General features: G+C 36.2%; 1 protein-coding gene across 1 annotated transcript in view; it reads right to left on the minus strand.

The window, feature by feature from the left end:
* Window positions 1–13155, minus strand: part of ALDH1A1 (aldehyde dehydrogenase 1 family member A1) — a 63715-nt gene extending 50560 nt beyond the window's left edge. Inside the window, exon 1 of the mRNA XM_089691072.1 lies at window positions 12976–13155. Coding sequence (XP_089547198.1) covers window positions 12976–13059 — 84 coding nt within the window. The 5' untranslated portion in view covers window positions 13060–13155. The remainder of the gene's footprint in view (window positions 1–12975) is intronic.
* Window positions 13156–15660: the final 2505 nt, after the last annotated feature.

The raw sequence follows: 15660 nt of genomic DNA on the forward strand, positions 1-15660 counted from the left end.
GTGGGGGGAGGAATAGTGCCCCATCATTGGTGTCAGTGTGGGAGGAATATTGCCCCATCGTTGGTGTCAGTGGGGGGAGGAATAGTGCCCCATCGTTGGTGACTCCTGCTCCAGCCTGGGCTCGCTCGCTCCCTCCCTCTCCCATGGTACACACTTACCGGTCAGATGTCTTACTTCTCTGGCCGCTCTCCTCCTCTTTACTCGCTCGATCTTCGCGGTGCCGCTCGGCTCCTCCTCTCCAAGCTCCACCTCCTCGCCGGTGATTGGGCGCCTGTGTGCCTCTCCTGAGCTACAGTTCCGCCGGCCAATCACCGGCGAGGATTGATCCCGGGGGTGTGTCCAGATGACAGGGACGGCATGTCATCTGCAGACGTTGACTCGAGTATAAGCCGAGGGGGCCGTTTTTCAGCACAAAAAATGTGCTGAAAAACTCGGCTTATACTCGAGTATATACGGTATGCTGCATGTTAAAATGTGTTTCTATTCCAAAATATATGTAAAATATTTTTAAAAATACATTTCAAATATACTATACATCTTTAAAGATATAAATCTATATTGTTGGAATGCATGTACAAATATATGTAAAAATATATGTTAATATGACTTTTTTAGATGTTAAAAAAATCTGAAGAATATATTTAAAAATATATATTTAAAAAAAATATATATATTTAATATATTCTTCAGATTTTTTTCACAAGGAGTGGACTACGGCTGGTTTCAGTTCTTCAAGAGCTACCACACAGATGTTTCCAGGACATGGGCTAACTGTCGCATTCCTTGTGTCAAGCCACACCTGAACCATTTTGCATTTCATTTGGAAATCAAGGTCCCAGGGTATGGAGGGAGAGTGGAGAGGCACAGAATCCAAGTTGCATGAGGTCCAGTGTGAAGTTTCCACAGTCAGTGATGATTTGGGGAGCCATGTCATCTGCTGGTGTTGATCCACTGTGTTTTATCAAGTCCAAGGTCAGCGCAGACCTCTATCAGGATATGCTAGAGCACTTCATGCTCTACTGCCCTGCTGACCAGCTTTATGGAGATGCTCATTTCATTTTCCAGCAGGACTTGGCACCTGCCCACACTGCCAAAAGTACCAATACCTGGTTTAATGATCGCCTGACCTAAACCCCATAGAGAATCTGTGGGGTATTGTCAAGAGGAAGATGAGAGACAGCAGACCCAACAATGCAGATAAGTTGAAGGCCGCTACCAAAGCAACCTGGGTTTCCATAACACCTTAGTAGTGCCACAGGCTGATCGCCTCCATGCCACGGCACATTGATGCAGTAATTCATGCAAAGGAGCCCTGAAGTATTGAGTGCATACCCAAAATACTGTACATGGACATACTTTTCAGTAAGCCAACATTTCTGTATTAAAAAACGTTTTTTTTTCATTGGTCTTATGTAATATTCTATTTAAAAGAAAGAAATGCTTGAAATAAATAACTATCTATATAATTTATGAGTTTCAGTTTTTGAATTGAATTACTGAAATAAATTAACTTTTTGATGACATTCTAATTTATTGAGATGCACCTGTATATGTCACATGATATACTCAAGAGAGCTTAAAAGAATTATAAGAGATGATACAATTTCTGTGCAGGGAGACATTTAGTGATACATGCTGGAATCACTGGTTAGATGCATTTAGCAGCACTAGTCATTAGTTTAAAATGATGCAAGGAAAATGTAAAATGACATAATTGATGCAGTCTGTCACTAGCATTAAGCACAGTCTCAATTGTATTACTGATGTTTTTACCTGTTCATCCTGTTGTTATTTTTAAATTTCCTTTAACAGGCCACGCTGTGCAGCAAAAATGGTAGTTAGAGCATTTAGACAAACCATTTAACACTGACAGGGGTGATTACAATGGTCATCTTTTAGGATGGCTAGACACTGAGCTGATGTACCTTGGCCGCAGCACAGTGTACCCTATGGTTTTGGTGCGGGTTAGCTGCGCTTTGTTGTAGACTCTATTACAGTATGTCCTACATGCATAAAATTTCTTTTTATTGCAAGAGGAAAAAAAACTGTTTCTGTAACTGCTAAAAACACATTAGCTTGAATTCAGCTTATTTGTTCATTTGTTAGTCACTTATATTACATGACATCTAAGCAATGGTAAGCTGCAATATAATACATTTTTGGTTTTGGGCTTAGATACACTAAAGTGTTCATTTTGGATCGGTGAGTTTGTTTCCACTGGGAAAGTGTGCTGAAAGAGTGGATACTTTTTTCTCTGGAGCACTGATTTAAAATAAACACTGACTTTAATCCATCTAAAGCTATGAAGTATCCTTGCACTGTATGCACTTTGGGGCTATGAAGCAGATTTGCACAGATAAGACTGCACTGCTCTGGAGACCTATGTGGACTTTGTTTTGCATTTCTATGATTGTACTTAATAGTTTGTAGGATGTATATAATAACTTACATGATTAGTATGCTTTCACATTGATTGTAGTTTTATGGTTTATTCATTTTCAGTTTTTAGCACTGTATTTTTTCCTTTTTATTAAAAAAACAGACTTACGACTTTTTTTTCAATGCAGCATGCCACAATGAAAGGAACATGCACTACAGTGTGAGTCTGTTGACACCTAACTTACTTATGCATTGGGATGCCATTCTAAATGAATAGCCAATGCAGTCCCTGGTGCTACTGTGGTTGTAAAAAGAACATTATAACAATGCATAAATCTGAAGGAGGTGTAAAGGCTAGTAAAAGTTTCAAATAGGTTCATCATAATGTCTCCCCTTCCCTTAATAACTGTAGCCCCTTGTACTTACTTTAGAACAGTGAGTGTTGTGGTCCAGGAGCTTGCACCATATCAGATGGTGCTCAGTCACATAAGACATAGAAGTAGAGAACTTTTCCCTATGAAGAACTCAGTAGCTCTGGAACTCTGCACCCTTATACCTCCCTGCCACTTGGCACCCCCGACTCTGAATCTTCCAATCTCCCTGCACCCCTGACACTGTACCCTGTCCACCATTGAGTCTGAACCACCCTGTCACCCAGCATCCCTGTCACTGAACACCAACACCCCAGTCCAAGGAGCTTTCTGGCAGCTAGCAACTCACCACAGCATATTTCATCACTGGCCCCCTGTCCCTGCACCCCCTTGTCACCTTTGCATACAGAGAAAGGGAGATGCTGAGCCTGTAGTTTTTGGGCTCTCTGCTCACTTCCTCTTCCCATTGGGGACATCACCTTCTCCGCAGTGCAGCCTGTGAAGGTTGGTCAGTGTTTGTTAAGTGTGCTTCTGATGGGAAGGGGTAGGAGGTGTACACTTCTGAGCTAGGAAGAAGAGGGTTGTTAAACACTGAGATGCCCATCACTATGAAACTCCTCCACTGTAGCAGTTATTTTGTAGAAATTCAACATCCAAATGTATTCTATATTTCTTCTATCTTCAAGGTAAGCATTGTATTTGAAATACAAATATTGAAGTTTTATATTATTACTTTGAACTTGCAACATCTATATCAGGTTGTAACTAGGGGGGGTGGACGACTTAAATTTCAATTCCCATATTCTTCTTTTACAATAAGCATAGGATGAGAGCCGCATATTATTTAAACCCTTTCCATTTCCACAGTGAAGCATCAACAAATTGATGCAACAATAACTTTACAGAGTCAACTGTACTACACAGAGGAAAGGCACCTCATTCTCTATTACAAAACTCATGTGGTTTTTCTAGTTATGAAATATTGGATAGTCATTATACCACTGCGTAACATTTTGAAAGAGGTAAACTAAATAAATGATTCTTGCATTGTCAACAAGTCTAACTAAAGGGTGGTTTAAAATACAAATGGCTTAATTAACAGATACATGTTGCTATGTAATAATGTTTATATGTGAAAATGTATCTAGCTAATTGAGAAATAAGCAGATTACTTGGCAAAGAATATCATTTTAATGGCACACTAAAAATTGACAGGAGCCAACACAAAAAAACCCATAAATATTAATGGTTAATAAAACCACAATAAACAAATAAAAAAAAAAAATCAGCAGAAAAAAAAAATAGTTGAAGGGAGAAGGGAAATAAAGATTTATTTAGGGCAGATTAGGGTAAACTAAGGTTAATAGAGGGTTAAGTAGATACAAATTTTATTTAAAAAAGAAAGCCTTTTTTTTTACTTGTCAGGTTGCTTTAACTGATGCCTTACACCTAGAAGTCCTTAGAGACCGTAGCTCTGTTATAACCAGACCATTGTTTCTAATTTTTAAGGACATCTTACTATTGTCATCAGCTAATTGATGTAAAGCAAATGTAATACCAATATTTAAAAGAGGGTTGAGATGTATGCTAGGAAGTTACACACCAGTCAACTTAACATCCATTGTATGTAAAATATTTGAGGGACTGGTAAGAATAAAAATTGTTTAATTTAAAAAATTGTTAGTGATAATTGTATCATATGTAAAAAAAAACAGCATGGATTTATGAACGATCATTCTTTTCAGACTTTTTATCATTCCCTGAAGAAATGGGTAGGAATTTAGACAAAGGAATGCCAATTTCAGTAGCATTTCTGAATTTTACTAAGGCATTCAAAGTTGTACCTTAAACTTTTAATTTACAAAAAAAGGTCTATTGGTGTAAAAAAATGTATGAATATGAATAGAAAGCTTGTTCCAGTAACATATCCAGAGACTAGTGATCCATGGTTCCTTCTCTAAATGGACTAAGGTTGTGAATGGTGTACCATTGAATGGTGAATGGTGGGGTTGAATATTGTATGGGATTGGGATAGACTCCTTTGGGCAAATCTGTGATAGAAAATAATTTGGGGGTATTTGTACATTGTTGATCACAGACATAGCAACAGCATGCAATACCAATCTGCAGCTAGCAAAGTAAGAAGAAGAAATAAATCCACAATTCTGCCTCTTTATAAAATATTGGTTCAGCCTGATCTTACAGATGCAGTTCTGTTTTGGTCACTATTCCACGGAAAGGATATCCTTGCACTAGAATGGTGTCAACAAAATTAATATAGAGAGGTGGAGAACCTGAGTTATGAGAAATAACAAATGTTACATGTATTCATTCTAGAGCAAAGGTGCATAGGGGGGAATATGATCACAATGTATACATTTATCAATGATGATAAAGTCCCTGAAGAAGACATGTGGCCATAATATAAGGTTGGATGAAAAGGGGGGTTCATTTTAAACTGAGAAAGAGGTTCTGTACTTTTACAGCAATGAAAATGTGGAACTCTCTTCTCCAGGAAGTGACATTAGCTGAGAGTGTTGATAACTTAAAAAACCAGCAAAAAATACAGGAATATGGGAATTCTTAAATTTGATAAGATGTTGATCCAGGGATTGAACTGACCAATAGTATGGGTTCACAAAGGATTTGTTTCGCCTTCCTCTGGATCAAACAAATGAAAATAAACAGAACAAAAACACACAAAGGCGCTTGCACATACACATATACACTCATTGAACTAAAGCTTCTTTAAAGAACTGATCCACCAAATAATATATATTTTAAGTATATGTTGAACCTGTCTCATCCTGTCAGACTGGGTGAATTTTGAGGTGAACTGATGTCCCATCTTGGGCCACATTTTGGTATTCTACCTTGTTTTGTGGGTAAGATGCCAGGACCTGCATTATAACCCCCTAGATTAATGGTGCAAGACGGTCTCCTTAAGCCTCCCACCATGTGATATATTTGAAAATGACCACAATAATATGATTCAATTACTTTTGTATCCTGCTGGCAAAACCACTTTCTTTGAAAGGCCAGTCATTGGAGAATTACATAGTTATTCTTGATCAAAGAAGACATGCATCCATCAAGTTCAACCAATATCATATATGAATAAATGAATAAAGTACCTCCATATTCAGAACCATATATTCACAGTTGATCCAGAGGAAAGCAAAAAAAAAACTCTTATAAAGCATGGCATGAGTTCTCATTGAAACTTCTGTTGCTTTGTCACCCTTTCAGTCCTTAAATCACAGCAGTATGTCAGGACGCAATCAGTGGGCTTGCTTCCTGACATTGTTTCTATTTATTATCCACTACTAGGCTGCCAATCAACCACTACCCGCACCTGCAATCTTCTTATTTAAAGTGTAGGAAGGTAGAAGTGAGAAGGATCATGGGTTTTGAAGTCCCCTGCTACCATAAGTAATGTTCTGGTGCATTGCTCAAAATCCCCTATGGACACAACAATGATCTAGGAAAACAGAACAGAAATGAAATGCCACCAAAAATGTAAATTATGCACATTTCTAATGTTTTTAAAGCACTTTTATGCAGGGAAGATTAGGCCTAAATGCATATGCATATTTATATGTAAGTCTTTACATCCTCTTTAATCCTATATAGTTAATGATATAGTATAATTATAGCCATTTAGCACCACCCCTGGAATCTGTGTTGGCATTGGCTTGGAATTCTCATACTTTCATTTTGTGGAAAAAGACATCAGAAAAACAATTTAGGTTTCAATCACTTTGTACTCTAATTGATATGTACGCCAAATTTCTGGAGTATTTTACCATTAAGAAAATTATTCTCACTATGAGTAAAGTATTACTTTGTTTAAACTAACTTCTTGACTGTACAATAAAATATAAGACACACACTAACAATGTTATTGCATGCTGTTTGATACATTTTGAAAGCATGTAAATGTGTCAGTCTAGGTGGATATTAAAAATTCAAATTAGGTTTATATAGAATTACATTTTGAGTAATAGCTTGAAGAATTTGTATGCATTTGTATAATTTGTTTGTGTTAGTAATTAATCAGCAATAGTCAGATATTAACCAGATGTAGTGAAAAACCTGGTTGTATGGTAACTTCATCAGCGTGATCTGTCACTGTATGACTGCTACTATCCTTACTCTGTTCCTTAGCTCTAGAAGTTATTCAGAAATACACCTGTCTCTATGTTATAAAAAGTAAATGGATTTTGTGTGAAATATGCTAGATCCCACTACAATCACTACTATAGTCATAGTTTCAAATATAAAGAGATATACACAATAAAATGAACCTGGAGCCAGGCTACAGACAATCAAGCATCTTCATATTCCTAACAAGCAGGGAACTTTAAAACAAGCCCTAAGGTGACCTTGTTGCCAATTTCAACACATTTTATATAAGATTATATGTGCATTTAACATATTTTATGCATGTTAATTAACTGTGTGTGGACATCCAAAAGCTTTTAAAGTACTGATGAGCTTGGATGTGATGTCAGCAGTCCCAGCAGGCTCACAGCTGCCACTCAAGTGATACTCTATAGTATTCCCCTTCACTCCTACCCTAGCAGCTACTTAAGGGGAGTTGAGGGGAGAGGTGAAGGAGTTAAATCAGCACAGAGAGTAAAAAATGCACAATAAGAGAAGAGGGCTATCACTTGGAAGGAGGAAAGGGACTGTGCCAGGAAGTTAACTAGTCGATTTTTCTAATAAAAAAAAATTAAGCATCACAAAACCCAACAAAATTATGGGCAAAACAATAATAAAAAAATATATATAAAAAAACAAATAAAGGCAGCTGCCCCTTTAAGTGAAATTAAACTTGACATAAATGTGCAATTATTAAAATTAAGCACTCACCAAAATAGTGCAATCGTGACCATCATAGAAAATAAGTCGACATAACATGAATAGAAAATACTGTGTCACAAAAAAAGTGAAATCCAAAATCCCAAAAAGTCTATTCTGATGTGACAGTCCAATAAGTGTCTAATTCTTTTGGCTCCGCCTGAACTTCCTGAGGACATGCTACTCATGAAATGCATTGAGGCTTGAGCTGCACACACTTCAAGTTCCTTTAACGTCACTTTCGGCACTGGAACGCACTCTGACTGCAGGATCAGTGGCGGTGTGGAGGGACAGAACCCCCTAGTGAGCTGTTTGGGTTGGTGCTCCCTGTGGCTCCTACAATATGTTAGTGGAATATATATATATATATATATTTGTTTTTTATTTTTTTTATTATTTTAAATAAAGAATTTGCTGCACTATTATTATTTCTCTTGGCCTTTTTCTGAGACATGGAGAAGGTGGTTAATATCTTGGGATTGAAGGAGGTTGAAGGATTCTGCAGGACTGTGCCTCATACCTAAGGCATACAGGATCTGTGTTTACAAGCTTGCTTGCTTTGTTGGCCAAGTAGATTTGGTGAGTTCCCATTTTAGCCTTAAATGGCGGTGGAACGTTGTTTGAAGTCGAAAGAATTAGATACCTGTTGGACTGTGACATTAAAATAGACTTTTTGGTATTTTGGATTTCATGTTTTTTGTGACACAGTATTTTCTATTCATGTTATATTGATTTGTTTTATATGATTGTCATGATTGCACTATTGTGGTGAGTGCCTACTTTTATTAATTGCACATTTATGTAAATAGTTGATTTTTGTAGTAAGTTCAAAGCACATTGCAAGTGAATTTAAAATTATTTATAGAAAAAAAAACATTGCAAGTAAGCATCCTTTTCTGGAGATAAGAGTGATCTCCAGATAGTGCTGCAGTTGCTACAAAGGACTTTAATGAATGCCCTCCTGGCATGGGGAACTTGCAGAAGAATGCTATTTTACAGTGGGGATTAGAAAGGGACAATGCACGTCTACTAAGACCATAGCTGCAGGAAACAGTCGAGTGACAATAAGTATATATGCATAAATGTTCTTTTAAAACTCTAAAAATGGTAAGTGTACCTCCTCTGATGCAGGAATGCATTGCAAATTACAGCTATGTCTTTAGGTGATAAAGAAGCTGACTATGAGAGGAGACTGGAGCACCCAATTGACACCCCCGCTGGGACAACATGCATCATGCAGTGTATGCCATGGTGGCATCTAATCCCTGGATCATGATGAAACCTAAAAGACACTAAATTACTAAGTGGCCAATAAAAATTAACACAAATATGTAACTACCTGGAACATGGAACATATGACCTATTAGTGGTTCCTGAACACAAAATTACTAAATGTATTTTTAAATGCAGCTAGTGCAAGTATCTACATTTATTTTTTTATATTATCCTTATTTTTAAGCTGGAACAATTACCAAATGACATTTTATAGAACAATAATTCCAGTGTCTGTACTAAAAAAGAGCATCTACAAGCCTTTCAGCGTGAAAGGGACACTGGAGGAGGGAAGGTTCATAAGCCAATATGGCTATAAAGACATGCAATAAACCAAAACCTGTAAAATATCTGAATAAGGTTTAATATTAGTTTATACTAACTGAACATGATAACAAAAGGAGAGGACAGAGTGAACAGAGGGATAACCTCATTAGTGTCCTGCTGCTCCACCACTGTTCAGTCAATAAGTTAGGGGTGTCCTTGACCAAGCTGTGCTGCTGTAGTGGAGGACGATAATTTGGTTGTACTGACTGACAGTGGACCACAAGGTTGGCTAAACATAATTATATATCTTTTAGTAAGTTTTCTGATCTAGCATAGGAAATTAAAGAACATGTGGCAGCAATATTGAAAAGTAGCATGGATTCCAGAGTGGATATGCATTTTGAAAAGCAATTTCCTAAAACAAAGGATATTGATTCTTTGTGTATGAATGCATATGGAATTCAAGTATACCTAAAGACCAAATTTGTTTTATTATATTTTTAGTTCAAGAGGAAAAGTGTTCAAATTCTGGCAGGTTTTTATTGTTTAATAAGATGAGGCATTTAAAACGGGAGGCTGGAGTATATCAAGGTTAAAATTGAAGTCACAGTCTTTTTTGCTTACCAATGTGGAGATACCACAAATGATGAATACACAAGTAAAAACACGGAGACTGACTCACCACTCAAGCCAAGAAAGAAAATACCTGAAACCAAAAAGGTTATACAGGAACAAAGACCTTGAAAAAAAATATTCCTTTTTTTTTACTGCTGTTTGAGTACCCACTGTGGAAAATAACAACCTCTTGTCATCATAGTCACCAAGACAAAAAATTATAATAGGTCTAAAATTTGACATATGTCATTGGAACAAGAATGGAAGAGAAATCTTCCAATGGGGACACCTGTTCTAGCCTCAGCTGTCTAAGAGGGGATTTCTTAATACTTTGGAGGTATTTCCTGTCACTTCTTGTTGTGTATTTAGGATTGGAAGCCACGGGATAACGCCCAAAGGAAAACATACAAAAGAAAACACTGACAAGGATTATCACTGTTCCATACTCTATCTTAAAAAATAAAGTTTGGCTACATATATACTTCAAGTCATGTCCATCTGTTGTGAAATATTGCTGTTTGTGTATGCTAGAAGGGGTTGTAGCAACCAAATTTGATTGAGTAGCTAATTTGTTTAAAATGTCTGACCATTCAAAGAATAAAATAACCTTATACTAGTAAAGTCAGTTATTTGAAAGGGTTATTTAATAACAACCACATACACAGACTAGAGTAGTGCATCTATACCTATATCTAATATCCGATCACCAGCAGAAGTCATATATGATCATCATCTTAGGTCTACATGAACAAATTAACTATGGTGATTGTCTCATGCATGGGCAGATAAATTAAATACTTTGCTGGTTCAAAGAATCCAATAATTTATTGAATTATGACACTCATTTATCTATTATTACATTTGACAGGTGGAAACAAAAATTTACTTCTGTCAAAATGTATTTTTGTATGTTATGATCACCTACACCTAGTAGAAAAGTAAGAGCATGTAAGAGTGAATGTTCCAGAAGGGATGGAGGACACTTGATACTGTATGCTTACAGTTACCACACCTTGCTCTGTAAATGAACACCTTTGTCCTATTCCTTTCACTAGCACTATCGATTGAAAGCTTGGAAATTATTCACACACTTCAGGGAATTAGATCAAAAAGACTTTCAAAAGTAGCATTATCTTTTTAAGAATGAAAAATTCCACAGAATTCTCCAGGTGGATACAAGAAGGAACTTAATTTATGGAGAAACATTATACTGGAAGGTTGAGATGTGATCATGTAATTAGTAACTTATTATAGCTGGGTTTACTATATTTGCAGTTTAGTATAATATTTTTTCTTCCAGTCTACAGATTGAAGTAAAGTGTTTTAAAGTGTTTTCCTTCAAATATTTTTTTTGCCTGAGACTTACCATACTTTGATTTTGGGGGGGGGGGGGGTTCCAGAAATATGTACAAATTAACAATTCAAAACTGTAAAATATTTCAAGTCTTTAAGTCATATGTGTGTGTTGTGTTTTTTTAATACCTTCAATTCCTATACATTTAATTTAGACATATAGGGGTGGATTTACTAATACTGGAGATTGCAAAATCTGGTGCAAGGGTGCATGGTAGCCAATCAGCTTCTAACCTCAGCTTGTTAATTAAACTTTGCCAAGAAAACTGGAAGCAGATTGGTTTCTATGCAGAGCTGCACCAGATTTTGCACTCATTTTTGGTAAATCAACCCCGTAGTGTTTGTATACATCAAACAACTATGTCTATTCTGTGCTTTAAAATACCATTTAATGATGACTACAAAAGGATAATCTGTGATTGCCACATTTGCGTGAATCTTTGCATGAGGATCTGTCTATTTTGAGGAAAGCCACTCCAGCAAAGAATCTAATTGTGATTCACAAATCTCTGCAGCCTGGACATATCTACATACATATATCCAAGCGAAAAAAAATTGCAACTTCTCTATTTGAAAATCAAATCACTCATTACTTAAATAAATATCATGCAAAGGGCAGTCAAAATAGCACTGCTATTTTTATCTACAACCCTCACTTAAAAAAAAAAAAGACTTATAGTGCAGACTTTATTCATTTAATTCTAGAGCTGATAGTCACTAGCACACTTTGGAAAGTGATATAGTTTGAAAAAAAACGACAGAATTCACTGAAGGCATTGTACTATGCTATTCACATCACTGCTTCACAATGCAGCATGTGGTTAAAACATTTCATCTAACTGTTTTTAGAAACGATTCATAATAGCCTCTTTATCCAAGGAAATAACAGGGTTAAGCTGAGATACTTGTGCTGCCAACCATGCACATTTCACACATTAACATTCTATATGGAAGCTAATTATGAAGAATATAAACTACTATTTGTTCAGCCTTTGTGAATAAAACTACATTTTGGGTAAGTGTATTTTCTAAAAAAAACCCTTTTTAATTTTTTTTTTTGCTTTTTATGGTGTTTGCAGGATCCTCACTGCTATAACTACCAGGAGGCACAGAAAAAAAAAGGTTTATTGTATACAGCGCTAGTGTGACACATAATACTTTTAGACTTTGCATTCTAAAAGATATAACATAATCAAAAAGGTCAGCAGGCCTACATTCCATTGATATCTGGCAAAGTCTAAAGTACACAAGTTCAACAGTCATTTTCTATCGAAATGTTTTATCAGTTTACAAGTGTTTGTGAATATTGCTTGCTACGTACAGACAGGGAACTGAGAAAACCATGTCACCCAATATCTGAATTTAACACACAGCATTCCCTAACATTTACTCATTATTTTGTTTTCGAGCAGTTAAAAAAAAAAGAAATAATCTTGTGTTTTGCTATCTACTTGGCCCATGTACAAGTGAATGCATTCCAAAACAGATGGATAGTGCTGAGAAATTGTGCAAATGTTTTCTAAACAGTTGTTTCTTCTTAACATATCACTCACACTGTTGTAGGGAAACAGCACTGAGAATGTTAACTTCAACATGCCTGAAAAAAAGTACAAACTTATATGTTCACAAAGTTTGGCTGCAAAAAATAACACATGCTGCATATGTCTTAACTTCTGACAGGCTTATATAAATACACGGGGGTGTAGGGTTGTTTACTCCCTTCTCATACATTACAGTAATAGACTTCTGAACAGCCATATAATAACGTACTGAAATGCAATGTTTAAACTAATATTAAAAGAAATCTGAAAACTGTCATGCAAAAAATAAAATAAGTAGTGTAATTGATTCTTACCTTGGTGTATTCAATTTCCAAGTTGCTGAGTGGAGCAGGCAGTCCACTTATCCCATCAGATTTTTGCTTATTGTCGGATGACATTTTGAGGCTATTAACTGAAATACAGGTGGAATAAAGTGTAAGTGTTAATCAGGCTCAGCGAGTTTGTCCTGACTGAAGACTAGCTTTCCCTTTGTCTTTTATTTAAGATTGGACACAAGTCTATTTGCATACAAAGAGATGATTGGACAGATCCATCCATAGTCAGGAAATAGAACACTATTCCAAGTAGTACCTCCCCTAAAATGCTTTTGCTCTGGTTTAACATTTTTTTTTCTCTGTTCTGTTTATGTTTTCATTGTTTATTTTTTTCTTTATGTATTTTGTTTCTTTCTTTCTATCTATCTATCTATCTATCTATCTATCTATCTATCTATCTATCTATCTATCTATCTATCTGTCTATCTGTCTATCTGTCTGTCTATCTGTCTGTCTGTCTGTCTGTCTGTCTGTCTGTCTGTCTGTCTGTCTGTCTGTCTATCTATCTATCTATCTATCTATCTATCTATCTATTTTCCTATTCAAACAAGTAGCTTAATTAAATGCTCGCTATTATTTAGCCGTATTTGTTAAATAAATAAAAAAATATGTTTTAAAAATAGCATAACACGCTGTTAAAATGCAACAAAACAACAAACTAATAATTTAATGATACTTTATCACCCTTTTTGGAAGTGAATAACTTAACTAAAAATAATTTAAATCATTTCAATTAATTCTCCTTAGCATCATGTCAGACAGGTGCATTGTTCTTACTATAAAAGAGCAGAGCTTACTTCTTGCTGATGTTGGATATAAATGGTAGACCAAGCTTTCCCTTTAAAAAAGTATTAGAAAAAGTGATGAGCTTAAAGTGTTACTAAATCCAGTACCCGACATTCATTATATCTGGTCTCCCACAGTACACAGAACATGGAAGTGCAATTATTTTATTTTAATTATAAATAGTTTATTAGTTTTCAAATTTCAGCATAACTACAAAACACAAATCATAACATAAAAAAAAATACATTTCCTTTTAACCACTTCCAGTCCAGACACTTTTACCCCCTTCCTGTCCAGGGCAATTTTCAGCTTTCAGCGCTATCACACTTTGAATGACAATTGCGCGGTCATGCAATACTGTACCCATATGAATTTTTTACCATTTTTTTGAGACAGATAAAGCTTTATTTTGGTGGTATTTATTCACCGCTGGGATTTTTATTTTTTTTACTATGTAAATGAAAAAGTCCAAAAATTTTGAAAAAAAGTGTTTTTTTAAATAAAATTTTGCAAATAAATAATATTTCAGCATAAATCTTGGCCAAAATGTATTCCAAAATGTTTTTTTAGTAAAAAAAAAATTCAAATAAGTTTATAACCAAAAATTATAATTTTTAAGCATTTTTTTTTACATTTTTATTTTATTTTTTTTATATTATTATTTTTTATTTTTTTTATTTTTTTTACATACTGTCACCCTAGCAGTACAGTGTCACCACGGTGACACTGTACTACTTGTGGGGGGTGATGAAGATTTTTTTTTTTTCTTTACACTGATTGCTTTTACACCCATATAGGATGTAAATGCAATCATTTCTCTTTCTCTCTGTCTGCATTCTTGCAGTCATTGAGAAGTACTGAGTGAGCTGTGATTGGTCACAGCTTGTCACATTGTACATGGCTGTTGTGAATAGCCTTGTACCATGTGACCTCTGTGATCATTCACAGATTTCACACGTAGTAAGCAATGATGTCACAAGTGACATCTTGCTTACTACTTTGCATGTGATCACTGATTTGCCAATCAGTGATCACATGATCGGGACCTCGTACAGAGGTCCCGTCCGATGATCGGTGTTTCACTGTGTCCGGAGGACACAGCGGGCACCGGATCGCGGTGGTGCGTGCTCCCAGGGAGTGCGCACAGCTAGAAAAGGGTGCTGTTTAGGAATGGCAACCCGCCCCTGGACTGCCACCGCCCTGCCGTTTATAAACAGCAGGCAGACGGCAAGAGGTTAAACATACCCCCAAGAAAATCCACCTCCCCCATGCCCCACTCTCCCCTCTTTCTCCCCCCTACCACCCCATACCCCCATGTCTTTACCCTTAGCTCCCTGTTCCTCATCACTTGTGAGTATCCTCAGAATACCATTCTCCTTCTTCCTATCTTACTTTCTCCTTTTTAATTATACATGTCCTCTTGTCCCCTTTTTCTCTATTTCTCCCATTTCAACATATTTATTTGATCTCTCAATCCCATCCCATTTTTCCCACCTTTCTCGACATCATTCCATTGTGTCTTCTTCTATGTGGTCGAGTTCCTCCATTCTATATATATATTCTACCTTACTTATCCAGTCTTTTATTTTCGGTACCTCTTGTTCCTGCCAAAATTTGGGTATCAATCCTTTTGCTGCATTTATATGGTGAAATATGATCGAATTCTTATATTTTTCTACTGTAGTCTTGGTTTTATGGAACAGGCATATTCCTGGATCTTTCGGATTTTAACCCCAGTTATCTCCTGGATTTGGTGAATTATTCCCCCCCAATATTCCTGGATTTTAGGACACTCCCACCATATATGTGTCATTGTGCCCTTAATCCCACATCCCCGCCAACACATGGGTGATTTATCTTCGTATTGCTTATGTGCCA

The sequence above is a fragment of the Staurois parvus genome, unplaced genomic scaffold, assembly GCF_062004578.1.
Source record: "Staurois parvus isolate SC_StPar_1 unplaced genomic scaffold, SC_StPar_1.0 ptg000549l, whole genome shotgun sequence".
In the NCBI taxonomy this organism is placed as follows: Eukaryota; Metazoa; Chordata; class Amphibia; order Anura; family Ranidae; genus Staurois; species Staurois parvus.